General features: G+C 46.7%; 1 protein-coding gene across 8 annotated transcripts in view; it reads right to left on the reverse strand.

The window, feature by feature from the left end:
• GTF2I (general transcription factor IIi) overlaps positions 1–27189 on the reverse strand; it is a 1750178-nt gene that overhangs the window by 941624 nt on the left and 781365 nt on the right. For all 8 annotated transcript variants that reach the window (XM_078679426.1, XM_078679427.1, XM_078679425.1 and 5 more), the window contains exon 16: positions 9415–9486. In XM_078679426.1, the coding sequence (XP_078535552.1) occupies positions 9415–9486 (72 nt within the window). The remainder of the gene's footprint in view (positions 1–9414; positions 9487–27189) is intronic.

The raw sequence follows: 27189 nt of genomic DNA on the forward strand, positions 1-27189 counted from the left end.
GTTGGGGGGGAAGGGTGTCGTTGAGTAAGGGTTAGGGAGGATGTTAATGGTATGGGTAAGGGTGTTGGTGGTAGGAGGGGTAGGAAAGTTGGGGGAGGAGTGGAGTGAGAGGATTAGTATGGTGTCGGTGTTATTGGGCTGGAGTAAGTGGTAAAAGGGGGTGGGACGTTGAGGGATGATTGTAGGCTGGGTGTTGCGGGGGTGCAGGTGAGGTATGTGGACTGAGAGTGGGGGGGATAGGTTGAGGGATGAGTGAGGACTAGGGGTGCCCAGGAAGCAGGTGGAGTAGTGGGGACTGAGGATGGGGGGGAGAAGTTGATGGATGAGTGAGGGCTAGGGGTGGCGGGGCGCTGGTGAGGTAGTGGGGGCTGGGAATGTGGGGGGAGATGGGATGGGAGACGGTCCTGTTGTGGGGAAGTAGGAGGGGGAGTGCAGTTAAGGGAGGTGGGGTGTTCTGAGCGACTAGTTGGAAGTGAGAGGGGAGGGTTATGTTGGGGGGTAAATGGGGTGGGGGTGGGTAGGGTGTAAGGAGAGGAGTGATCTATGCCTGTGATTGAGGGATGTGAGTGACTGTATCGGGTGGGTGATGTGGAAGAGTACTGCGGGGAGAGGGGAGGTGTGTGTTCGTGGTAGGAGGCGCTGTGGAGTCACGGTTGTTAGGATCGGAGGACAGTTGGATTGGAGTCTGGGGGTTGGAGATATAGTCTTTGAAAGTGGAGAACAGGTTGTCGAATAGGTCAAGGTTCCTGTCTGTGGATTGAGTTAAGATAATGCCATTGTTGTAAATGGTGATGGTTGCTCTAGCTGGGAAGAGTTGGGAAGGTGTGGTGGACAATGTAAAGCCATGGGCGGATTTCTTGGTGGCGGAGATGGTGAGTAAGGTGAGGAACGCTTTTCTCCATTGTGCTCTGCGTGTAGTGTAAAAGATGATATCGGTGCTCTTGGCTCCGTTATTTATTGCGAAGTAGGTGTCTACAAAGGGGGTTTCAGGGTGGGACTTCATGAAGTTGTGTTTAAAATGTTTGGCGGTTTTTTTAGAGAGCTCGGTGGGGTAATTAATTTTATATGTGTGCTTGCCAGTGGGTTCCGTGTACGGTGTAGGTAGGTGAAGGATGTTGTGTGGGTAGGTGTAGATAAGAGCTATGGTAAGTGAGAGTAGAGTAGCGTGGTTAGTCTAAAGAGTGGGCATGAGGGAGTAGAGGATGTGTCTAGTTTAAGATGGCCACTTCCTTAGGCCTGGTAAAATCAAGAGGGTTGACTAGTCAAAGATGGCCGCCAAGTAGGGAAGATAGTGAAAAGTCTTGTAGTCCTTTTTTGATTTTAAGCTATGAGATCTGTTTCACTTTCTAATCCAGGGCTGACCGAGGTAGTCCCGTTTCTAGCTTGCTGAGTGGGGGAGAGGGGAGTCCTATGTCTATTTTAAGGATCACAGTGCTAAGCAGAGTAAGGGTCTGGAAGAAAGTTACTTACCTGTAACTTTGGTTCCCCAGTATTGGTAACTTTCATAGATTCCCATGCTTTGTATCATTCCCCCGTCGTCGGAATGGGAGCATCGGTAAACAAAAAATACCATAGCAGTAAGTACAAAAGAGAAAACTAGGCCTAGGCCTCATCTCATTTTGCAGCTTATCCACCTCTTTTTGTAAAAGAGACCAAACATTCTGCAACAACCAATCAGAATAGCCTCACCCCATAGAAGCCTCCTGAGAGCCTCAAATCCTCAGATTTTCTACCGCACGTTGTGCTAGGGAGTCTCCACTGAGCTCTGCTCAGATTTCTCTTCAGATTGGATTCTTTTCCATTTCTTCAACTTTAACATGTCTGACAAGGAGAAGAAGGCGTTATTTAGAGCTTGTGCTACTCGTTCTAAGAAGAGGCTGTTTGTGGAGGACAAGCATGAGGACTGTATCTACTGCCTATACCCGGACCACAAGGCTACAGATTGTAAAATCTGCAGAACATTCTCTACAAAGACCTTGAGAGACAGGGAAGGCCGCTTGTTGACTTGGCTCCAGAAAATGAAGTCACGCAAGGAGGTTTTGTCATCTGACAGTGAGGATTCTTCCTCAGCTGTGTCCTCCAGAAGATCCAAGAAGAGGGGTAGGTCATCCCCTTCAACATCTACTGAGCCCCCTGTGAAAGCCTTACAAAAGACCTCTGATAGGTCTGAAAGGGCTAGTCCCATAAAATCTCCTCACTGAGGTGTAAAGGAGAGGCTGGGACAGACTGAGGAGACACAGATAGCTAAGAAGGCAAAGAAAAGTTTATCTGTTACTTCTCCATCATCTGAAAAGGAGAAGGGAGGTTAAAAACCTTTGGGGGGCATCAATCGGGCAGTTAGTGGGGGCCAGACAGGAAATACACCAACACTTAAAGGACATAGAACACTGATGGGATATACTTGATCGGGAGGCTGTGTATGATACGAGCAAGAGAGAGGGGATGCAAGCCGCCCACACAGACCATGCGGACGTGTTAGAGACACTACGGACTATGGACCACCGTGCATTCCTTCAACAGAAACACACAGAGGCAGATAGGTCTGGTGCGCTTCTGGCTCGTATAGTGAGGGATAGACCACGCCGACTATAACTAGTATCCGTACACCTGAGGGACACCTGGTTTACACACAAAGTGAAATAAATAATGCTTTTTTTTTGCATAGTTTTATATAACGCGAACTAGACCCGAACCGAATCAGGTATCAGAGCGCTTTACATATTTTCCAGTTACACTTTCATTTTAGGCACGGGGAGATTGAGTGATTTGCCCAGAATCACAGGAGGTTTTGGTGTCGTTACCGAGACTCGAACCCATGATCCCCAGGTCTGAGGTCGAGCGCCCTAGCCGTTAGGCCACCTCCTCTCCTCTCTTTTTATGATTTATTTATTTATTTTGAAAGTTTTATATAGCGCGAACAAGATCTTTGCAGATATCAGAGCGCTTTACAAAGCCGGGAATACCAACAAGCGAGTGAATTTAAACATAATAAGTGGGAGGGGTAGGTACGTGAGGGAGCAAATTAGTACAGCAAATCAATAATAAAAATATAACAGTTAAAAGTGTGCATAGCTGGTCAGTAGCGTCAATAATACAGGTGAAATACATAGTCATAGAGTTCGAACATAATAATACAGGTCGGTGTAGAGTCTTTATAGATCCATGCTCAAAGGTCAGGTGTATTTGGCCATAAAAATAGCTTTCACTTCTTTCTTAAAAAGTGTAGTGGAGGAGATGAGCCTAGTTTGAGGAGGGAGTGAGTTCCAGATCCTGGGTGCCATTCCTGAGACAGAGCGTTTATAAGTTTTTTCCTTCCGGAATCTTCGAGGTTTTAGCAGAAGATTGTTTGTGCCTCTGGTGTTTCTAGAGCCGCCAGAGATTGACAGCTTCTGAGTGAGGTATCCGGGAGAGCTCAGGTGTAGAGCCTTGTGTGTCATGCAGGCGATTTTCAGATGTATTCTGGCTTCAAAAGGCAGCCAGTCTAGTGATTTCAGGTCAGGGGAGATATGAGAGTGCTTTTTTGATCCAGTGATGAGTCTCGCTGCAGCGTTTAGAGAGGCTCTTAGGGGTGCAGTAGTGGTTAACGGGAGACCGCAGAGGGCGGTGCTGCCGTATTCAATTCGCGGGATGACCAGTGCTTGTACTGCAGTTTGGAAGTCTTTGGCTGGTAGGAAGGGTTTAAGTTTCCTTAGGGTATTGATTTGGAAGTTCGCTCCCTTAGTAACCTTGCTGATATGGTGCTGCATGTTGAGATTGGAGTCAAGAGTTATGCCTAGGGATTTCGCTGAATCCACTATGGTGGGTTGGACATTGAGTGCAGTTAGCTGTTTAAGCCAGGTTTGAGTGGTAGAGATCTTAGCTGGAGGTGAGATCAGCAGGAATTCTGTTTTCAGAGCATTGAGTTTGAGATGATTATCAGCAAGCCAGGATTGGGTGCTTCTGATCGTAGAGTTCAGGAGTACGATGTCATTGAGGGATTGTAATTTGAGATATAGTTGAGTGTCATCTGCGGACATGTGAAAAAGTACATTGGATGCTTGAAGCAAGGTGGTGAGAGGTTCCATAACTAAGGATCACCTTGAAGAGCTATATGCACATCCTGCTCCTATAGATGACCACTCTATTGTGGAGTTTTTGCAAGATCTCCCCTTTCTGGTAGTCTCAGATGCTATGCGTAAAGTCATAGATGGCCCGATAACTCAACAGGAAATCTTAGCCGCAATTAAGGGTCTGAATCGGAACAAAGCACCTGGCCTGGACGGACTCCCGGTTGAGTTTTACCACACCTTTTCAGAGACCATGGTCACAACACTGGAATCGGTGTATAAGATTGCCTTTGAGACAGGTCACCTACCAACTTCCACCATGCAAGCGCTGGTTACATCGATACCTAAACCGGGGCGGGATATCACTGAACTGGCTAATTATAGACCCCTCTCCCTGCCCCGGAATACAACATTTTAAGTAAGGCTCTGGTCAACCGTATACAGCCATTTGTCAATACACTCATACACCGGTACCAATGTGGGTTCCTGCCGAACCAAAGCACTTCCCTTAATACCAGGCGGTTACACTATGTTATGACGGCCACCCGCTCTGACTAGCCTTTGATTCTCTATCCTGGGAATTCATGTTTGCGACGCTGGATTCCCGGATATGTACCTGAAATGGGTGCGATTATTGTATACATCCGCCAGGGAACGCACTGGCCAGTACATATCAAAACAAAACACTATTCACAGGGGCACAAGGCAGGGGTGCCCACTGTCTCCCCTGCTGTTTGTGCTGGCTCTAGAACCCCTGGCCATAGCTTTGCGAGGCTCGGCGAACCAGCTTGGCATCCCACTTGATGAGGAGAACCACTTGCTCTAAATCTACGCTGATGATATACTTCTCTTTCTACGAGATCTGAAAGCAGATAATGCCCCGCTACCCAATATATTTGACATTTTTGCAAGCCTGTCAGGTCTGACTATGAACCCCGGGAAGTCGATAGCCTACTTTTTCCAGGAAATACCACACACCCTTATCTTACAGTTTGGTGACTATGCCTTGCCAGTAGCTCCTGACACCTTTAAATATCTAGATATTCATATCTACAGGAGGCAGGCGGATCAGATTGAAGGCAACATAAGGCGAGCTATAACGGCCATTGGGGCCAGTGTGGCCTTCTGGACCTCTCTACCGCTGTCGGTGATGGGGAGAATCGCCATATCGAAAGAGGTGATGCTGCCACGCCTTTTATATTATTTCGTAAACCTGCCCATTATTCCGCCCACAGTCCATTTTTAGCTCACTGAATACTATACTAGTGAATCTCATCTGGGGCACTGGCCGCAGACGAATAGGCCTGTGGAAGTTGCAACTGGAGACCCAGAGTGGCGGCCTGGGCGTCCCTGACTTCAGAAGTTATTACTATGCTAGTCAACTCCAATGGCTCTCATTCTGGACGGCAGGGATGAACCTGCAGGAGATTGCTTTTATGCCTCAGAAGTTGGATCGGGGCGAATTACACTCTTTACCATCACCAAAAGCCAAGATTCCCATAAATAAGCCCCCCCTATTGAAAACAGCCTTACACTGCTGGAGGAAGGCACTGTCATACGCTTCTACGGCGACCCCTTACGCTCCTAACATCCCCATCCTGGGGTTCCCCACACCACAAGGTAGACTTACGAGGGCTAGGATACAGGACTGGACAGACAGTGGGGTGGTGGATGTCGGGGCATTCTTCGGAGATGGCGTCTTACTTGATCACAACTCCTTTGTGCGGGCTACAGGCGCACCCCCCCCGTCTATACTTATAACATGCTACAGTGATACATTACATTAAGAGCACATGGGCCCTACAACGTACTGTCCCGGTCTGAATACAGTCACGCAATTACCGGTCCCAACTGACGCTTTGAACTGCCTTATTGGTCTTCGAAAGCGCTCGGGAGTACCGAAAGTGCGACAAAAATTTCTAGACTTAGCCCTTATATTGGCGGTGCGGACTCTCACCATGAGGTGGAAATCCCCCAGATGTCCCGCGATATCCATTTGGCTGGCTGACTTGCTCCAGTGGGGAAGAGCGGAGGGCTCAGCTCTTCGTAGAGAAGAGCGGGGCTGAGAAAACAGCCTATCTCACTGGAATGGGAAGCTATGCTGATTGACTTGGAATCAATGGACTTAGTACCCCCACAGGATGCCCTGACACCATAGTGCTAAATGTCACCTAGTAGCTCCCTAACCTCGGACTTCGTGATCTGGACCCGCAATTCATACCGCAAAGAGGCTGCAGCCTTTGGAGTGTGCTGTATATAATGATTTTCCTTGATTATTTTTGCAATGAGAGCAGGACTGGCCAGAAGAGGGAGTAGGTGGGTTAGGGAGGGGGAAGTTGGGGTTACACAGGTTCGGGCTATTCGCTAAAAACGTACATGGCTTTATGTTTGATGCATCCTATGTTGAGCCCTGTCAGCTTATACTGACAACAGGATTACTTGAGATCGTGATTATTACTTACTTGGACCGATATACGCAGAATCTGTATGCATCATATGCAATATAACTACTATATAAGGAAAAAGACTGCCTCTGTATAATTCTATTGCATGGTATACGATAAGGAAGTCATCAATAAAGTCTGGTAACATTTTTAAAAAAAAAGGAAGATTCCTCTTAAGAAGCCGCATAGACCCCCCCAAACTCTACACCTAACAATACACATACCATGTTAACAATTTGGAATCAGACTAACAGGAGACACCAGCGGACTACCTTCCCCTCTCCTCTCACTCAACTTCTCGACAACCCAGACTTTAGCCCCAGGATGGGCGTGACCTCTTTCACACACTAGCGAGCCATGGAATGCTGGGACACTTATTTGGTGTAGAGGGCATGATCTCCTTCGCCCAGCTTCGATCCAACTACGGGTTCAGGAGTCAGAAACACTGCAGTACTTGCAACTTCGACATTGGGCACTACACCCTGACAATAGGCCGCAGGCGCAGCGACACCTTACCCCTTAAGAACAATGGCTCCTCATAAGATCATCAAATAAGAAATTAATCACGGACCTGTGTAAGATGCTGCTCACTTGATAGACGCATGCATACAATGCAAGCTGTGAGAGGGACCTTAGACACGACCTTAGCAGCAAAGAATGGGAAGGGATATACTATAGGTCGCGGCAGTCGGTGAGCAACATGGGCCTTACAGAAACACTAACTAAATTAGCCACTTACTGGTACTACACTCCAGATCGTATTCACCAAGCCGGCCCCATGCAAAACACGGAGGGGGTGTGGGAAAACCGGAATGTTGGTTCAACTCCTGTGGGAATGGGAGCACTTACAACAATATTGGTCTCAGATTTTAGATGAAATTGATAAACATCTAGACATGGAGCTCCCCAGATTTCCTGCTTATGTTCTACTGGGAGTTCCGAACCCACTAACATACCCTGTCAAGTCTAGAAGAGAGCACCTGATAGCGACTGCGCTAGGTACGGCCACCCAAAACATTTTTACTTCACTGGAAGACCCTCGGATTCCCTCACACATAGGTTGGCTCCAGCGCTTGTGGCACATACTAGGGATGGAGAAGATTTTACTCGCTGGCGGAGAGGGGCTCGACATTTGGAGAGCTCTGGCAACCACGTTTAGCTATCCTGGTCCAGGAATTCCAGGAACTCGTGTGTCCCAGGTACCTACAGCTTTTACGCCTCACCACAACTGATGCTCTCACTCAGAGGGATCTGATGCACTGACTGTTACCCAAATAAAAAGATTTAAACCTAAAGTTCTGGCTTTGAAGGGATCAATCGAAGTATGCACCTATTCAAAGCCCACCTGAAAGGCTATCAAAAATAACATAAGACTCAGCAGGCCAAGGCAGCTCACTACATGCCATTTGGCACCCATATGCAAGACAGCAATTGATTTTGTCATGTGTACTCAAGCAGGATCTGGAGGAAAGCTTGGAAGAGCAATGAGCAAATAAAATATGATCTTATCCACTCACATTGCATCATTTTAGTCTGGTTGTCAATTGAGATAGCAATGAAAATGAAGAAAAGCCACATGATTAAGGATATGACCATATACACAGTTTATTTTATATTCTAAAGACAGATGGAAGTTTTTGTTCAATTGTCACTACAACGAGGACAGCAATTACCGGAAGAGATGATTCTCGACTTAAAACATGATGGGAATGACGGCTGCCACAACTACATTATCAATAACGGTCAGAAACTCTGCCCTCTCAAAAATCACAATAACTCACTAATCTTTTTGCAGTTAGTATTTGCAAAAGCTATGAGGAGAAACCAGGCACCACAGTTGAAACCTAAAAATATGCCAAAGATAAACGTAAAAAACAATACTTTGTATAGCCCAGTGGATGTTAAAGGTGTATGAGGGCTTTATGAGGAGTGGGCGCAATATAACAGTTATGATACGTACTCATTTTTTCTACAAACCAATTGGTCTGGGAGTGCAGTGTGAAGATAAATGTTAACCCAATCATCTGCCAGGTAAGCAAATTTGAATGAGACTAATGGTGCCCAGGGAACAGTTGAAGGAACCATGTATAATCACCAAAAATAAAAAACTTATTTCTACAAAGTCAAATAAAAAACGATTTAGGCTTGGTAATAGAGGCTACATCAGTGGCAGAAAAGAAATAATTTTAATATGATAGTGGGCAATAACGGACTAGATCATCGAAATGTGAGGGTCAGAAGTTTCTGCAGTCTGTTAATGATGAAGGTTAGATGGAAATGAAGGCATCCAAAATAGGAATAAAGCATGACAACTAACTGCCAGGTTTCCCAGGTCCATCCGTGACTAATTATGTCAATCCAGGCTTGTTCTTGGAATTTTAAGACTTGTAGTCGTATTTATCCAGTATAAAAACAGGACTAGAAATCCTATAATTCTATAAAAAAACAAAATTAAAAAAACACGACTGGGTTAACTTGTCAGCCACTTGGGAAACTTGATAGCTCTGGTATCACCTGTAGGAAAAGGTTAGGGGCAATTTTTCTATTTTTTAACCAACACCAGTTACGCAAGGGACAACACTACGATACCGGAAGTTTCAGGCATATCAGCTCTCACAACAACTTAGGAGTTGCGGCTAACAATAGAGAAATCACCTATCAGAAAGCCACAGGTCCGGTTCCAAAGCAAGGATAATATTTAGACAAGAACACCAGCTCAATCCAATGAGAATAAAACAAAATATAGGATACTAAACTGAACTAGCCCTGACAATCTAGTGCATGGTCACACAAGAGCTTCATTCAAATAACAAAAAAATCTTGAAGATGGTCAGTATGTAAAACACTTAAAAAGCAACAGTTTGAAACATGCCAAGAAAGAGAAAAACCATTTAATAAAATAAAATCGAAATAAGTGTACTTACCGAACTTTTTGCAGAAAAGCTCATCTACCATTTTTCTTAATTTAGTTATTCTGGCATACCATTCTTCTTTGACTAAAGCCAAACAGAACCAGAAAACATTATAAATATTACACCACCAAAAATAAAAAGTTTTCCTAATGGCAAACACGAAGACCATTAAAGATAACCATGTAAAGTACTTATTTACACAAAACTGGGAAATTGTTTGTCTCTTAACAATAATCCTAAACCATTTTTCCCCATTAGAGTGGTGGCATGTATACCAGGTTAAACACATTTCTTTAGCATCACCAGAAAGAGTAAAGTATTCCATACTATATTAGTTGCCTGAGGAAGAAAAGAAAAGCTAATTGTAATGAATATGCTACTTACCAGTATGCATCTGTTCTTGGCATGTAGGGCTGCTAACATTCATATCTTTTGCATTAGATCGCCGCCTAGTGTTGGGTCCGGATGATCGCACATTGTTGTCCTGGAAGAGTCTTCGAAGTATCCTGAGATAGGTGGCTCCTCCCCTGGACTACAGTGCGCATGGGCATCGGCTCCATCCCCAGATTGTTTTTAGCCATTGTGGCAGAGATGGAGTGTAAAGGATGTCCATGCTAATGATTGAATGCAAGAGTATGTCTGCAGCTGCGACAGGCACCGGGGAGGAGGGTGGGCGATATGAATGTTAGCAGCCCTACATGCCAAGAACAGATGCATACTGGTAAGTAGCATATTCAGTTTGAGGCATGTGGGCTGCTAAATTCATATCTTTTGCATAGAATATATAGCGGCGGGTGCCCGTGCCAGCTGCAGAAACCTGAAAAAGTGTCTTGAGAACAGCCTGCCCAACAGCTGCTTGCTGTTTGGAATGCACATCAACACAGTAGTGTTTTGTAAAGGTATGTGGTGTAACCCATGTGGCTGCTCTACAAATGTCCTCTAAAGGAATGTTCCCCAGGAAAGCCATGGATGCCCCCAATTTGCGTGTGGAGTGCGCCCTTGGGGGTATTGTTAAGGTGCGTTTAGCCTTGTGATAGCAGATCTGGATGCACTTAACAATCCATCTGGCTATTCCTGCTTTGGAAATAGGGTTGCCCTTGTGCTGTGGCGAGAAGGCAACAAAAAGTTGTTTTGTTTTCCTAAAGCGTTGTGTCCTGTCAATATAGTACATCAACGCCCTCTTAACGTCCAAAGTATGGAGCATTCTTTCCGCCACCGTTTGTGGGTTTTGGAAGAATGCAGGTAAGTCAATAGTTTGGTTGAGATGAAACTGTGACACCACCTTCGGAAGGAATTTGGGGTTAGTACGTAGTACCACCCTATTTGGATGAATTTGTATGAATGGCTCTTGGATTGTGAGCGCTTGCAGCTCACTGACACGTCTCAGTGAAGTGATAGCAATAAGGAAAGCCACTTTCCATGTTAGGAACTGGAGTTCACACGAGTGTAGTGGCTCAAAAGGTGGTCCCATCAGCCTGGTGAGGACCACATTGAGATTCCACACCGGAGCTGGCGGTGTTCTTGGGGGAATGACTCGTTTCAGACCTTCAAGGAAGGCCTTAATGGCAGGCACTCTGAAGACAGAGAGATGCTGCCTGTTCTGAAGATAAGCTGCTATGGCGGATAGATGTATCCGAATGGAAGTGTACGCTAGATTGCACTTGTAAAGATGTAACAGATAGCAAATGATGTTAGGGATAGATGCATCTAGCGGGTTTATGTTATTGGCTGTACAGTGAAGGACGAAACGCTTCCATTTTGCAGCATAGCATGCTCTGGTAGTCGGCTTCCTTGCCTCCTTGATGATGTCCATGCATTCTGGAGGTAGGTGAAGGTAGCCAAACTCTAGGACTTCAGGAGCCAGATCGCCAGGTTGAGCTGTTGCGGATCTGGATGCTGAATGTCTCCATGGTTCAGCGTCAAAAGCCTGGGCGTTAGGCGCAGTCTTTGATGCGGCACCACCGAGAGCTCCAGAAACGTGGTGTACCATGCTTGGCGTGCCCACGTTGGAGCAACTAGGATGAGTGTCATCGAGTGCTGCCGTAGTTTTCTTGCCACCAGCGGTATCAGAGGTGCTGGTGGAAAAGCGTACGCAAATTTGCCTGACCAGTTCATCTATATCGCATTCCCCTGCGACTGTGGGTGAGGGAACCTGGCGGCAAAGTGTTGGCATTTTGCGTTTTCGTTTGTGGCAAACAGGTCTATCTCCGGATGACCCCACTGCTGGAAGTACGGGAGGAGTACTGATGGATGTAACTCCCACTCGTGCATTTGATGGCTGTATCTGCTGAGCAGATCCGCCATCTGATTGTCCTTGCCCGGGAGGTGTTCTGCCATGAGGAAAATGTTCCTCTGAATGGCCCACTTCCACATGCTCTGAGCCAGATGAGACAGCTGCGGCGAGTGGGTGCCTCCCTGCTTTTGAATGTAGTACATCGCTGTCATGTTGTCCGTCCGGACTAACACTACCTTGTTGCACAGATGTACATTGAAGGACTTGAGCGCCATGAAGATTGCCATCAGCTCCAGATAGTTGATGTGCATCTTCTGTTGCTGCGTCGTCCATAGTCCCTGCACAGTGTAAGTGAGCAGATGAGCTCCCCATCCCTGGAGAGATGCGTCCGTTGTCAGGGTAATCTGTGGCACTGGCTCTTGGAACAGTCGGCCCTTGCAAAGGTTGTGTGGATTCCACCAATGCAGAGAGTTGTACGCCCGACTGGTAACCAACACTAGGTCTGTCAATTGTCCCTGAGCCTGTGTCCACTGATTTGCTAAGCACTCCTGGAGCGGACGCATATGTAACCTTGCGTGAGGGACTATGAAGATGCAGGAGGCCATCATACCAATCAACTGCATGAATACTCTCGCTGGAAGCGAGTGTTGTGGTCTGAACTTTTGGATTAGAGACTGCATGCTGTCTATCCTGACCTTGTTTGGCTGAGCCATGGCTGTCAGGGTATTTATCGTCGCGCCCAGAAACTGCCGCACATGTGCTGGTTGAAGGTGCGACTTTGGGTAGTTCAGCGAGAAGCCCAGATTGTGAAGGAGGTGAATGGTAGTCGACATGTCCGCGGCGCACTGTTGTTTCGACTTGGCTTGAACGAGCCAGTCGTCTAGGTAGGGGTAGACATGGATGTTCTGCCTCCTGAGGTGCGCCGCTACCGTCGCCAGACACTTGGTAAACACTCTTGGGGCGGTGGTCACTCCGAAGGGTAGGACTTTGAACTGATAATGCCTGCCTTGGATAGTGAACCTGAGATATTTTCTGTGGGACGGGTGTAGTGGTATGTGGAAATAAGCATCCTTGAGGTCTAAGGTTGCTAAGAAGTCCCCTTGGTTCAGTAAGGGAAGAATCTGTTGCAGTGTAAGCATATGGAAATGTTCTGATAGTATATACAGGTTGAGGGGACGCAGATCTAGAATGGGTCTGAGAGATCCGTCCTTCTTTGGAATAAGGAAATACAGGGAATAGACCCCTGTGCCTTCCTCCTCCACTGGCACGAGCTCGATTGCGCCTTTTTGCAGCATCACCACTACTTCTTGCTGCAATAAGTGCAAGTGCTCTGCGGACATAGGCCGTTGCCTTGGTGGAATGTTGGGTGGAGTGGACTATAACTCTAGACAATAACCGTACTGGACAAGTTGTCGTACCCACCTGTCTGTGGTGATGTTTGTCCAGACTGGCAGGAACTGCTGGAGTCACCCCCCGACAGGTGTTAAATGGTCGGGGGGCAGTGACAGAGAGTCACTGTTTGTTTGGGGCAGAGGAACGGGAGTTGTTGTTTCCTCTGCCACGTCCTCTGGTGCTGTTTCCTCGATAACCCCCTTTATTCTGCTTGGGGTACGAGGACTGTGCTCCACCTCTAGTGAACTGAGATTGTTGACCCATCTGTCCTCGGGTGACTCCACGTGCACCTGAGCGACGAAAAGTGTAGCCCCGGAATTTTTGTGACTGAAGGGCCCCCATAGACTTAGCTGTTTCGTTGTCTTTCTTAATCTTTGAGGGTGGTGTCAACATCAGGACCAAACAGTCTATCAGGATTGACGGGCTGATTGAGTATGGTCGTTTGAATGTCTGGTTTAAACCCTGATATGCGTAGCCACGCTTGTCGTCTCAGCATGACGCTAGTGTTAATAGCCCAGCTGCTGTGTCCGCGGCATCAAGTGCACACTTTATGGCTGCATTGGAGATGAGTTTTCCCTCCTCTATAAGCAGTTTGGTACCCTCTTGAAACTGCGAAGGCAGGTGTTGTAAAAGTTGCTCTAGGGTGTCGTAATGCGCCCTATCATAACGTGCCAATAGTGCCTGTGTGTTCGCAATACGCCAGAAATTGGCAGCCTGCGCAGCTACTCTTTTGCCCCCTGCCTCAAGCACTTTAGACTCCTTGTCTGGGGGAGGAGCTTCACCCGTTGTCTGGGAGTTTGCCCTTTTGCAGGCATTTGCGACCACAAGAGAGTCTAGTGGCAACGGTCCCCGAAGGTATGCAGGGTCTGCAGGTGCTGGTCTGTATTTCTTCTCGATGCGTGGATTGACCACCCTCGCCCTGGTAGGCTCTTTAAAGATATCCGCAGCATGCTTAAGGACACCTTTGAGCATAGGAAGTGTCTTGACTGTCCTTTCAGAGACTGAAAAAGTGTCAAACAGAAAATCTTCCTCCACTGGGTCAGCATGCATGTCCACATCATGATTAGCAGCTGCCCGTTCAATGAGTGCATGAAATCCTGCAGAGTCTTCTGTTGGGGATGCACGTGCACTGAAAGGCTGTGGGTCTTGCCCCACATTTTGGATTCCCTGGTCACCTATGTCGTCATAGGAATCCTGTTGTGCATCGGGCTCATTGATGGGGAAAGTGTACTGGTCATCTTGTCCATATTCCTCTCCCTCAGAGTGGTCAGGGGAAGGTGTTGGACTCCTTCTAGGAGGAGGCTGGATAGGTTCAATCAGGGCTGGAGTGTTCTGTGCAAGCCTCTTCTTTTTAAGTGGGATAACATAGGAGTCAACTGGCTGGGAAGTGATCTTCCTCTTGTAAAGGGTCAACTTGCCCGTGTCCGCGTCGATAAAACGTTCAGAATCGTCTCCTGAGTCGAGTTGTCGACCCAATACTCCAGCAGGCGTGGACGAGTCCGATGTCTTTGGCGCCGTCTTTGGCGCAAAGGCCTTTGGTGCCTCCTTTGGCGGCAGAATGAAGAGAAGTTTGCCAGTAGGCTTTGCCGGCATGTCCATCGTCTTCTGGTGCGACGGCGCCGGAGCCGACGTCGCAGAAGCCTTATCCCGTATTCTTTGAAGTGAAGTGGCGATGAGGGATGCGTCACTCACAGCGGCACTTGGCGCCGATGAGGAGGCCTTCACCTTGCCTTCGGTTCCGACGTCCTGTGGGCCCTTCGGAACCTTAGACGTCGATGCTGCAGCTGTAGACACAGAGTCCTTGGACCGATGTGTGGAGCCTCCGCCCTTCGATCCGTGTGATTTTGCAGACTCCGTCTCAACCACGCGTCCGACTAACGACGTCCCAGTCGGTACTGGAGTCTTGTCGCTGACTTTGACGGCGTCGTCCCGGTCGACCCGTGCCGGACGACCTTCTTAGAGGATGCCTCCTCTGCTGACGACTTCGGCACAGTCGAATCGACAGTTTTCTTCGACTTCTGTGGACCAGAGGCCGACGGAGTCGATGAGGTAGCAGGCTTTGGTGTTTTTGGTTGAACGACCGCCATCTTAGGTGCACTCGAATCCGTTAGTTTCGGTTTCGTTTTCGGGTCGGCCATTTTAGGAGCAGTCGATACCGATGGTTTCAGTTTCGGTTTCGATACGGGCTGCGTAGCAAGTATGTCCATGGCCGGGCCTGAAGGCGGGGCCGTGGCTTGCGGTACAGGGTCTTGGGTAAGGCCGAGTGGCGATCCCGTGACCCGAGCCTGATCTGCGTAACTTTCGGGGCATAGCTCATCCCCTGATCTATCTTCCGCGGCCCCATAAACTTCTTCGACGTCCCCTACCTCGTCGACATATTCAAGGCCTTGATCCACGACCCCGTCGTCGTCTTCCGGATCTGCCTCGACCTCCGTCGCGGGCGGTGAGATTTCAAGATGATGGCTTAGGCCCTCTTCTTCCTGGTCGCCGAAGATGTTATCTGGAGCCGGGGCCGCTTGCCTGGCCTCAAGGCGCACCGCGCGCCGAAGCTTGAGCGTCTTCGACCTGAATCTGGAGCAGGCCATGCAGTTGTCCTCGTTATGGTCTGGCGAGAGGCATTTGTTACAGACCGGGTGCACGTCGATATGTGGGTATTTGGACCCACAGACGGGACAGTATTTAAACGGGCTCCGCTCCATGTTGAAAAGTTGTGGTTGTGTTGCGATGAGAAGGCCTCGATGTCCGAAGAGTGATACGACTCCGTAGATTCCGACTCAAAGAGACGGAAGAACTCGAGACCGTACGCAAACAATACCGACGTAATGAAACGAAGGCCTTTTGGCCTTAAAGAAGCTAGTTTTCTCGGTTCCGACAGAGACGTCGAGACCGCATCCGAACCCAATGGCGGAAAAAAACAATCTGGGGATGGATCCGATGCCCATGCGCACTGTAGTCCAGGGGAGGAGCCACCTATCTCAGGATACTTCGAAGACTCTTCCAGGACAACAATGTGCGATCATCCGGACCCAACACTAGGCGGCGATCTAATGCAAAAGATATGAATTTAGCAGCCCACATGCCTCGAACCTGTTGTCTATCAAGAGTTCCTTCCCAGAATTATGACTTTGCAATCATTCCGGGTAACCAGCCAGAACTTATGTTGTATAGCCTTCGGAGGTTTGTTTTACTGAATACATTGTGATAAAGAATAAACAGCAAAAAATGTTTTTTAAAGAATTAATATACTTATTTTAGGAAGCCATTAACCAGTTCAAAACAAAGATATTTTCATATGTTCCAGCAAAGAGTAACACATTCTTTCAAGGTTCTTAAAATGCAACAATTAAGTATCCCTTCCAATGGGCACCAAGAAGGTGCCTGAATGCCAGCTGTTTAAGCCTTACATTTATCACCCACGTTATGAATTAACAAGTGCACAGATCTTTCAAATGCACTAATATATGTCATGGATTTCTTATCGGTTCCCTTTGCACTTCTTTATAAGCAGATGTGCTCAAGTGATTTGAGAAAAAAAGTCAATCACAGCGCAGGCATGCACCTCTATGCGTGCATATATGTATGTTTGTATATATGTATGTATAGTACCTCACTGCTTGAGATGGCTATAAGATTTTAATAAGTTTCACGGAGATAAAAAAAATGGTTTTGAAACAGGAGGTCATACCAGGAGGCAGCACTGGTGCTGGCAATGCCTCAGAAGACACAGGGTTTGGAACCTTTGAAGGCATTTGATTATTCGGAAGTGACGCAGAGAACAGAGTCTGTGGAGGTGCAAAGTCCGCTGGCATCTGGAACAAAGCCATCGGAATTGGCAAAGCCACAGGAAGAGACCCACTCTTGTAGAACAGTCCAGAGGGTATTGGTGCTGTCCTGAATATGTGTAGCATGGCCTGGCTAAAGGCCTTGACTTGCGTAGGACTGGAATATAAGTCGAAAACTCTGGCTAGATCTTTTTCTCCAATATAGGAAGAGGCTCCTAATGATGGAGACACTGACACGGAGAGTCAGCCACCTTCCTCAAAGATGATGATAACCTCTTCTTCCAAGGAACTTTATCTACTTTTAAGGGAAGCTCTCTTGGGAGTGTTTACCTTTCAGAAGATTAGCATGAATACAGGGATTGCTTTGGGGTGTCCCTGGAGACCTTGACCAAATATAGCCTGGCGTTCTCCGAAGGCCTTCGCAGGATTTGCAGGCTAATGGATAACAGTCTGATCTAATATCCCAATTGCAAATGCCATGAAGTTACGATAGATATCTTTTTATGGCATCTTCGACTGGGTTCAAATTGTCAAACCTTAAGAGGGGACATTTTATATAGTTACAGTCAAAAACTGAGGACAAGCACCAATAAAGTAGGAAACTAAGCCAGCACCTTAGTCCAGGTCTGGTCACAACCTGGGTGGGTAAAGCTGCGGCTGAAGCTGCATGTCATCACCTGAACTTCTTTTAGAGGAATACGTTTCGGGATTCAGTCTGGAATGTATTGGATATTCATAGTGAGAGGAATTTGCAGGAAGAAGTCTCCATCTGAATTGGCCTCCCAACAGGCAACAACTACATTTTAGAGTCTATATCCCTTGAACAACAAGTTTTTTTGTCCAGTACAGATGAAACGCTCCATTAATACCCTCTAAAAAAAAAAAAAAAAAAAGAAATAAAAAGCTTGGAAAGGATATTTCTGTAAAGTGTTATTTCTCCAAAAAGGATTTCCATGAAAGACAACTGCAAACCAGGTTTGCCAGAAAAAGCAGATATAGATGAAATGCTTCTGTGTACTCAGTTTAAGTTTCTTCTGCATGCACCACATGAAAACGCAAATCTATTCAAAAGCATGAGAAACCCTGCAAGGATAATAGGCTTTTGTGAAAGATTCAAATGTCTATGTCTATGTGTTCAAGAGTCCAGCTGCCAAGCTCTAACATGAAGTGTTTTGGGTGTAGGATAGGACCCAGACATCTCGAGAGGAGGTCCACAGTATATGGAGGTGTGTGTGGTTTCTCATACCTGCACACTCACACCATTAGAATATGGCACAACACTAGTTACAATGACCGGATGTAAAATCAAAAATCCAGGCAGTCCATAGAGAGGTGAATTCACACAGAAAAAAACAGAAAGGAATAAGGATGGCTTGGCCAAGAAGTTTGGGGAGATCTGCTGTTCAACATCTCAAAGCTGCAGCATTCCGACAGCAGCTATCCCTCTGATCACAAGTATCTTTAATGTTCAGAAAGCAGAGCTATGCCTCATTCTCTGTACATGTGTCAGTTAAAACAAGTTCCTTACCTGATCACTGTGGTTTTCAAGTATGGATATCTTTCATAGATTCACATGCTTGAGTCATCCCTGTCGTCGAGGTGAGAGTCCGCGGTAATTACAACAAACAGTAGAAAACCAAGTATTAGCCAGTAAAGCCCAAAGAAGAGACATTGTTAGCCAATTCCCATCGCTTTATGAAGATCCAAACTTCAGCCAATCAAAGAACAGTTCTTGAATTATTCTTCACCTCAAGGGTCATCTCAACTCAGACTTCAAAGCATAAGTGCCCAAAGGAAGTATATGAGGTTTTCAATGTAGTGAGCCCTGCAAAGGGGTTGGCGGGGAGGGTCACATGTGAACTTATGAAAAATATCAATACTGGAGATCCACATTTTACAGGTAAGCAACTTGTTTTTTTTCCAGTATGGAATCTTTCACAGATTCATATGCTTGTATTGAATAGCAAGCACTAATCAACCTGACAGATAAAAAGAACATGCAGAGGTAGAAGAAATACAATGTAAACATTTTATACGAGGCTCACCTCACTGAAATAGGTTACGAATAATTGCCTGTCCCACAGCCACATCTTGGTTGGGAGTAGCAACTAGACAGTAATGTCTAATGAACTGAAATGTAACTATGTAGATTGGTCGGCGTGACTGCCATGCATATATCAGGCAATAATACTCCAGTAAACAATACTGTACAGGTGGTCGTACTTCTAGTCATGTGGGCTCTAACCATAGTGTCCAGTGGTGTTCCTGCCTTTTCATGACAGAAGCCTAGAGCCGTCAAAACCCATCTTTCTGTGCTGGACCTCTATATGGTTTGTCCCTTCCTTGGCGATGCAAAATGCCACTAGAAGTTGGTCAGACTTCCTGAATAGTTTAGTTCTTCTAAATAGAATTTGGGGCACCGATTAACAACCAGAGAATACAATGCTTTCTCAGCTGTATTTCAACAGATTTTGCAAGGATGTTTTCAAGACAAATTTTTGTTAAGATGAAAAACCATAAAATAATGTTGAACTTTTTAAATTGCATGTAAGATTGCTGAATTGTAAAGGCCTGTATTTCGTTAATTCTCCTTGCTGCCATTAATACTAGAAGGAAGCCCATTTTTCACGAGAGCGACTTATTATCCGACTTATGAATTGGCAGGAAATGCCTTGTAGTTAACTAGGCCAGCACTGTATTGAGCTGTCATGCAATCAGAGGCTTCTTGATCGGATGGTAAGCGCTAGACAATCCTCGAAAACAATCCTTTTTTTTCAGCCTGTCAGACCATAAGAATCTCTGAACCTTGAAATCATACCAAGGTGAACTTTAATTGAGCTATGCGAAAGGCCAGACTGAGCAAAAGTGAGCAAAGTTCAGGTTGTAGAAAGAGGATGACAATTGTTAAAAGAACACCAATGCAAACTCTTGGCCATTTCACTCTGTACACTTTGTTTGTATTGTCTTCTCCTGCCTTGGCAAGGACGTCTCTATATGGTAGAGGTATTTTCAGTTTGCGAACTTCTTTGCATTCAGGAGCCAAGAAGCTAAGTTGAGTGATTCTGGATTTAGGTGAATCACCTGGCCATTGTTCCTAGGTCTGATCTGAGTGAAATGTGTTTGTATTCTGACAGAAGGGGAAGTTCTGTGAGACAAAATTGCCTTGGCTATGCTGGGACTATTAAAATGATTCAACATGGTTCTCTTCATTATGTTGAGAATAGAATGAACCAGAGGGAAAGGTAGAAAAATGTAAGCAAATATTCCCGTCCATGCTATCTTAAAGGCATTCCCCCATGACCTTTGTGGGGAAATCTGCATTTTCGATTAAGAAGAGCAGCAAAATGGTCTTGCAAGGGGTGTCAGCCGAGTCTGGCACAGCTCCCACGCGTAGTATTCCTTTGAAGATCTGCTTAGATTGTCTCTTCCTACTGATTGTTCATCCCTGTAAATGTTCTATCTTCAAGGAAATCCTGTGATGCAGAATTCAACTCCAAATATCTTGTGCTTCCCTTGATGGGAGGCGCAATTTAGTTTGACCCAGTTTGTTCAGATAAAAACATTGTGGTGGTATTACGTGCGTCCTAAGACAGGCAAAAAGGCATGCAGTCCTAAAGCCACCACCCTTAACTCTAGTAAATCTGTGTGTTTTCACTTCTTCATGGTAGACCATTTCCCACAGACTTCAAGGCCTTCATTGAGGCATCTATTGCCATTAAGTGTGGTGGTGCACAGAGGAATGTTCAACCGGTAGACATGTTCTGATCTCCATCCACCATTTGATTTCAGTTTATATCTGGTGTTATGATGACGTCCTCAAATAATACTGTTAACTACTTCCTTTGCTTGTCTATTTGTTCCTGCAGTGGCCTAATGAACAGTCAACAGTTGAGAATTAAAGAAATACAAGAAAACATCATCCCCAGGAACGATTTGCATCTCCTGGCTAGAATTTACCTTTTTCATTGAAAGCGTAGAAGCCAGACAGTATCTTGGTAGTACTTTCCCTTGTGTTTAAGGCCTGCACACTTTTGGGTACAGAACTGTTCCTAGGAAAGTAATTAGAGTGCTCGGGTCAAGGCACTATTTCTCTGTTTACTTAGAGGCCTAATTTCCTGAAAACTTGGAGGTAAGCTTCTGTTGAAGATCGATCCTCGTGGTTTGATGGAGCCTTTAGCAGTCAGTCGTCTAAATAAGGGAATATCTGGTGCTGCTTTCTTCTAAGGTATGCCGTTGCCGGAGCCTTGCATTTGGTAAATATTCTTGGGGCAGACTTTAAGCAGAAAGGGAGGGCTTTCAATTCGTAAGGACATCCGGCCACCTCCATTCTGATATACCTCCTGTATACGACACGGATTGGAATGTGAAAGCAACCATCAATTAGGTCTAAATAGGCATGAAATCTGATAGCTGCAGAAGTTGGAGTATATCCTGAAGCATAACCATTATGAACTATTGCTTTTTGATGTACTTACTGAGCTGTCTCAGATCCAACCAACACCTGCCTCCCCTTCCTCAATTTTTCTGCAGAAGAAAAAAGTTGAAGTCGAAACCTGTGTTTTGATGCTCTTGTGGGACTTCTTCTATTGCTCCCTTAGGTACAAATGACCATATTTCCTACCTTAACCCCTTTACGGCGACGATAATTTCGTCGCAGTGCGGGGTTCTATTGAGTGGGTGGGGCTGCGTCGGCCAATGGACGTGCACAGCACTACCAATGTAGTGCTCGCGACGGCCGTTGGGTGACGGCAGCATGGAATGGGTTAACAAAGGCAATAATGAAATCTCTTGTGGGGTAGATATCTGAGGTTTCTGCATAAATTCTATGAGATTATCCTGTTGGATATGGTCTAGTACCCAAAGGTCTGAAGAGATGTTTCTCCACAGCTCGTGACAGTCAGAAAGAGTGTTGCCTACGTTCAAGAAAGCTACCCGTAAAGGGAAGACCAGAGTCATAAGACTGTCACTATATTCTGGAAGGTTTATGCCCGTTTGTGTAACCAGAAGATTTTCTTCTGACGGTTTGTCTATTGTTCGCCGGCATAGGTCAGTATTGATGTGTCATCTGTTGAAGATACCCTTGCTAAAATTGCACATAGGATTGATACCCGGAAGGTTGGTAAACTCCCCAAGAAAGGTATTGTCTCTGCCCATGGCACGACTAAACATTTGGAGCATATGTTGTTGAAGCACCGCTATAAGTCTTTATCGATGAGTGCATCGTGCACGTGCTTCCCAAAGAGTTCTTCCCAATTAAACTGCATGTCTAGTACCTTAAGATTGAACCTCTGGCCTGAAAGAGGTTGCATTCAGCCACCCCCGTTGTCTTAAGACTGCTGCTCCAGCCAGCTGCCTGAAACCAGTTATTGCTACATCCATAGCCAGGTTTATAACCTATGAAGATGTCCTTTCTACTTACTGAAGTATATCAATAGCCTCTTTTTTATTGTTTTCCAGTTGAAGGAAAGTACCCTTTTAACATGGTCACCCCAACCTGTTGCCTTGTAAATGATGTGATTTCGACAGGAAGTGCACTGGGTTTCTGCTTACCAGTTACCCAGTTCCAGAGCGATTTCCATAAAACCTTACAATTGTTTCCCCCAATTGGCAAAACATTTAGCACCCCCTATAAGTCTCAAGCAAATGGTACTCCTTGTACCTAGGGCCTGAGGTACTAAAGAGGGGCCTTAAGAGCTGTAGCATGAATTGTGCCACCCTAAGGGCCCCTCACCAAGCACATGCAAGGCTGCCATTACAGGCTGCGTGTCTTGGTGGAGAAAAAAGTGAAAAGATGGCATGTCACACATCCTTGTGTGCCATGTTCTACCAGTGCAGGCAATATTTGTAAGTCACTCTTACAGTAGGCTTAAAAACCCTAAGGGAGGGTGCTCAATATTACATGTGAGGGCATAGCTGAATGAGCATATATGCCCCTGTGCTGGACAGTCCTATTACTGACAGTGCAAGTAACCAGGGTAGCCATTTCAACACATGCACTGGCTGCCGGTGAAAATGAGTTCCCCGGCTACGTGATGGCTGAAGTTCGGGATGCTTGGTATCAAACATCTCGTATTGATAAACCCAGTGTTTGATTTACCAATACATGCACACAGAGGGCTCCTTAGAGGTGCCCCCTGAAAACCTAACAGCCTCTGGTGTGCTCGCTGACTGGTTTCTACTAGCCTGCCAAGCAAGACACTGTTCTGACCTCCTAAGGTGAGAGCCCCCTGCTCTCAGGAGACCCAGAACAAAAGCCGGTTCGGGAAGCGGGTGTCACACCCCTTCCCATAGGATGACCTGACCTACGTATTAGCCTTCCTAGGCCCTTAAGCTACAAAGAGCTGCCGCCTTTGAAATAAGAATCTGGCGCCTCTCACATTAGAGGAAGATGATCTCCTTTGTCTAGAGCCCCTATTGCACCTGGACAGATGGGAAAATTAACTGATCAGGTAGGAGTGCCACACCAGGCTAGCGCCGTCCATAAGGTGGGCTAAATTAAAGCGGATAAAACTTTTCAGAAGTTGGCATCTTTGTGCTGGCACATTTTGGCCCACTTTTACCAGGAAGTGATCATATGGCGTAGTGACCCCAAGTTTCAGTAGCCCACTGGCTTCTACCCTCCCCTAACGCCCCTAAATTCAGTCTTCAGGGGAGACCCTGGCACCAGAAGAACAGATCCTGCCAACCTGAAAGACGAAGGACGTGAAGAGTCGCCTCCTGCACAAACTGAAGGCCCAGAAACTGACCTGTCACCAACGCTGCCAGCCTGCCTGCTGACTTCAACAACTGCGCCAAAAGTCGACTTGTCCTGCAGCTGCTGAGTCCCCAAAGCCAGGGAGACCTGACAGCACTTCACCCGGGAACCAAGACCTCCGAGAAGTTGCAAACCCGCTTCCCAGCATCCTGCAAGCAACAAAAGACTTCGGTGAGGACTTTGTGAGCGCAGAAATCAGATGCCTGAAGAAACCACTGTGCCAGTGTCTCAAATCCCGAGATGAGGTGGGTCAAAGGTATCATTGTGGTACCCCATCCCTCCACAGACGGAGTCCACCATGGTTTCGCTGCCAGTGAATTCTCAGACATCGCCTGCAGCCTCTGCAAGCAGAACCCATCCACCACGACTGCTCCCGGTAAGGAAAACCCAACGCCTAAGGACACCTCTGCACCCATTGTTCCTGGGCTGTGGAGAAGAGGAATAAAGGTGTCCCTATGTCCAAGCATCGTGAGGCCCAAGCCCCCGTGCAGGAACAGCCTGACTGGCCTCCCAGTTCGAGCCTGCACCCTCTTTACCCGAAAGCCTATTCCCATGAGTAACACTGGGCACCCGCCACAGTTGTGCACCTCTGCACCCGGCTGCCATAGTGCAGGACGCAGAGTGCAGGTGTCTGGAGGGCTGGTGGAAGATGGTGCGATGGTTGATATATGCTGGTCTTTGCTTGTGAAAGGTTTTGTAGGTGTGGATCAGCACCTTGAATTTACATCTTTTCTGAAAGGGGAGCTAATGGAACTTCTTAAGGTAAGTGGTGATATGGGTCCCTTTAGAAGGTCGAAGAGGAGTCCAGCTGCGGAGTTCTGTATGGTCAGCAGTCTCTTCAGGAGATGTGTGGAGATTCTAATGTAGTGTGTTACAGTAGTCCAGCTGGCTGGTGAATAGGGCCGGAGTGACGATTCGCGTGGTGCTGACGGTGAGCCATTTGATCTTACCGAGCATGCAAAGAGTAAGGAAGTAGGCAGAAGATATTGCATCGATCTGGCTTTTCATGGTGAGCCTGCTGTCCAGGATAATGCGGAGGATGCGGGCATGGTCTGTCTGAGTGGGTGAGAGTCCCATGAGCCGTTCCATGGGAAGGTGTTGTTTATTAGGTTCAGTACTTCCATTTTGTCTGTGCTGAGTTTCAGGCAGCTGTTTTGTATCCATTAGGCGATGCTAGTCATGCACCTGTAAAAGTAGTAGAGGGGTCTTCTGAGAGCAAGAGGATGAACTAGGTATCGTCTGCATAGCATATGATGTGTAGTCCATGGTTTCTGACTATGTTGGCCAAAGGGGGTTTTGTAGGTGTAAAGCAGTGTAGGGATGAGGGACGAGCCTGGAGGGACCCCTCTGATATTTTTGGTTTGGTGGCAGGCGGATTCTCAGGGTACTTCCAGTGAGGAAGGAAGCGATCCATTTGAGGACGCTTCCTTGTATTTCAATGTGATTAAACCTCTTGATAAGGGTGTGGTGAGATACGGTGTTGAATGCTGCTGAGAGGTCAAGGAGGATCAGAGCCACCATTTCTCTGTGGTCAAGGAGAGTTCGGATGTCAGTGGCAGCGATCAGGGAGGTTTTCATGCTGTGGTTGGTGCACAATTCGTATTAGGAGGCGTGCAGAAGATTGTTGTTCTCTGGGTGTTCCGTGAGTTGGAGGTTGACGGTCTTTGAGGACTTTGGCAGAAAAGGGGGCCAGAGAGATGGGATGGTAGTTCTCGAATACACTGGGGTCAGTGGACGGTTCCTTGAGAAGAGGGTTGACTCCTGCATGTGTCCACACTTTGGGGAAGGTGGCAGTGGTGACTGATGCATTGACAATGGCGCTGAGCTCGTTGCTGATCATCTTGTTCCAGAGATTGAAAATGTGGTGGGGCAGGGAACCATGGGTGGACGGAGTTCATAAAAGATGTAGTTCTCTGTGTGGTGAGCTGGTCCCAAGCATTTAGCAGGTGGTCAGGGTTAGATCTCTGCAGGATCGAGGAGGCCGAGGATGTTTGAGGCAGTGGTTTTGGTGGATCGAAGTTTTTGTAGATGGCGGAGATCTTGTCATGGAAGAAGTCTGCCAAGGTGTCTCAGAGTTCTTGGGAAGGGGTGATGTTTTTGGTGGCTGAGAGGTTAGGGAACTCTGATGATGTTGGAGTTTTATACCATGGTTAGAACTGGCTCTGATGCAGTTGGCTAGGGCACTCCTAATATTTTTCAGGAGTTTGTGGTACTGGTTGAGGGATGTCTTGAAGGTGGTTGAGTCTATGGGCTCCTTGATGATGCACCAATTTCTTTCTAGGCAGTTGCTTTCCATGGTTCTCAGTTCAGTGGAATACCAACTGGCCTGTTTGGTGGATCTATCGAGTTTGGTGGGCTTGACGGGGAGAGACAGTCAGTGCAATCAGTGATCCAGGCGGAGAAGTTCTTTACAGCCTGCTCTAGGTTGGTTGAGGTGTCAAGGAGGGAGGTGTTGAAGGAGTCAGTCTACTGGCTCTTATACTTTGTTCCAGCTGAGAAGTGTAGTGCTGGGCGGCTTGTTGGAAGTGACGGGGATCCTATAAAGAAGTTGACAATTGCGTGGTCTGTCCAGGTGATGTGGCTGAACTGGACTCTGTGGTCAGCAGTAAAGATGGGGTTGGGTGTGAACTGCATTGTGTGTAGGGTGGTGGCTAGTTGGGTGAGGCTGTTGTTGTTCATGCTTCCAAGGAGGTTGGCTGTGTTGCTCCGAAAGGCGCGGAGGTTATAATGGAGGACTCTGAGGAAGATATAGAGCTTGGAGTGATGAATTCGGGGATGGCATCGCAGAAGCTGGGGCATGGGTGTCACTGATGGTGGTGGTGGTGGTATTGCATCTAGACTGGAGTTTGAAATTGAGGTGTTTCATGATCGGGTGGTATCATCTGTGGCGGTGGTGCAGTGGATGTTTCTTTGGGGATGATGGCGATTCCACCTCTGTTTCTTAATGTGGTCCCAGTGGGCTATCTTGTAGCCATCGGGAGTTCCTGAGGCGATGTTGGGTGCGAATGAAGGGTTGAGCCAGGTCTCAGCGGGGAAGATGACTTCGGGTTTGAGGGAGGTGATGGTGTCCCAGATCTTGGTGACGTGCTCGCAGAGTGATCATTATTTTCTTATCTAACCACAATCCCACTATATCAGGAGGCGTGGACAATGGTATAGTAAGATTTCTTGAACTTTGTACCGCTTATCACAGAATAAATAGGTATCCTATCTAGACAAGATGGAGTTGTTGGGGCTTTTTTTTTAAATGATCATTTCGAGGTATTACTGCAGACTGTTGCAGGGCTTTTCATTACCTTAAGTCCTTCCTCACATTTGTGATATTTTATGGGTAACAACTTTTCCTAGCTGTTTCTTTGAAATCCTAGAGAAAGCAAACCATTTGATGAACTGGCACAGGAAAGTTGAGCTTCCCACAAGTGCATGGAAACCCCCTATGTCATCAGGTGGGGAAATTGGTAGCTGGAGGCTTTGGAGTGTCTGACGCAGGTATAATGTCTAAATAACCCCTTTGTGGGCCCTTCTGACATGTAAGATTGTTAGGGATATCACAGATTCAATATAACCGAGCAGTTAATGGTCAGGAAAAGTTCAAAGCAACAGCTTCTAAAAGAACTGAGCAGAGT

Source organism: Lissotriton helveticus, chromosome 3_1, assembly GCF_964261635.1.
Source record: "Lissotriton helveticus chromosome 3_1, aLisHel1.1, whole genome shotgun sequence".
Lineage (NCBI taxonomy): Eukaryota > Metazoa > Chordata > Amphibia > Caudata > Salamandridae > Lissotriton > Lissotriton helveticus.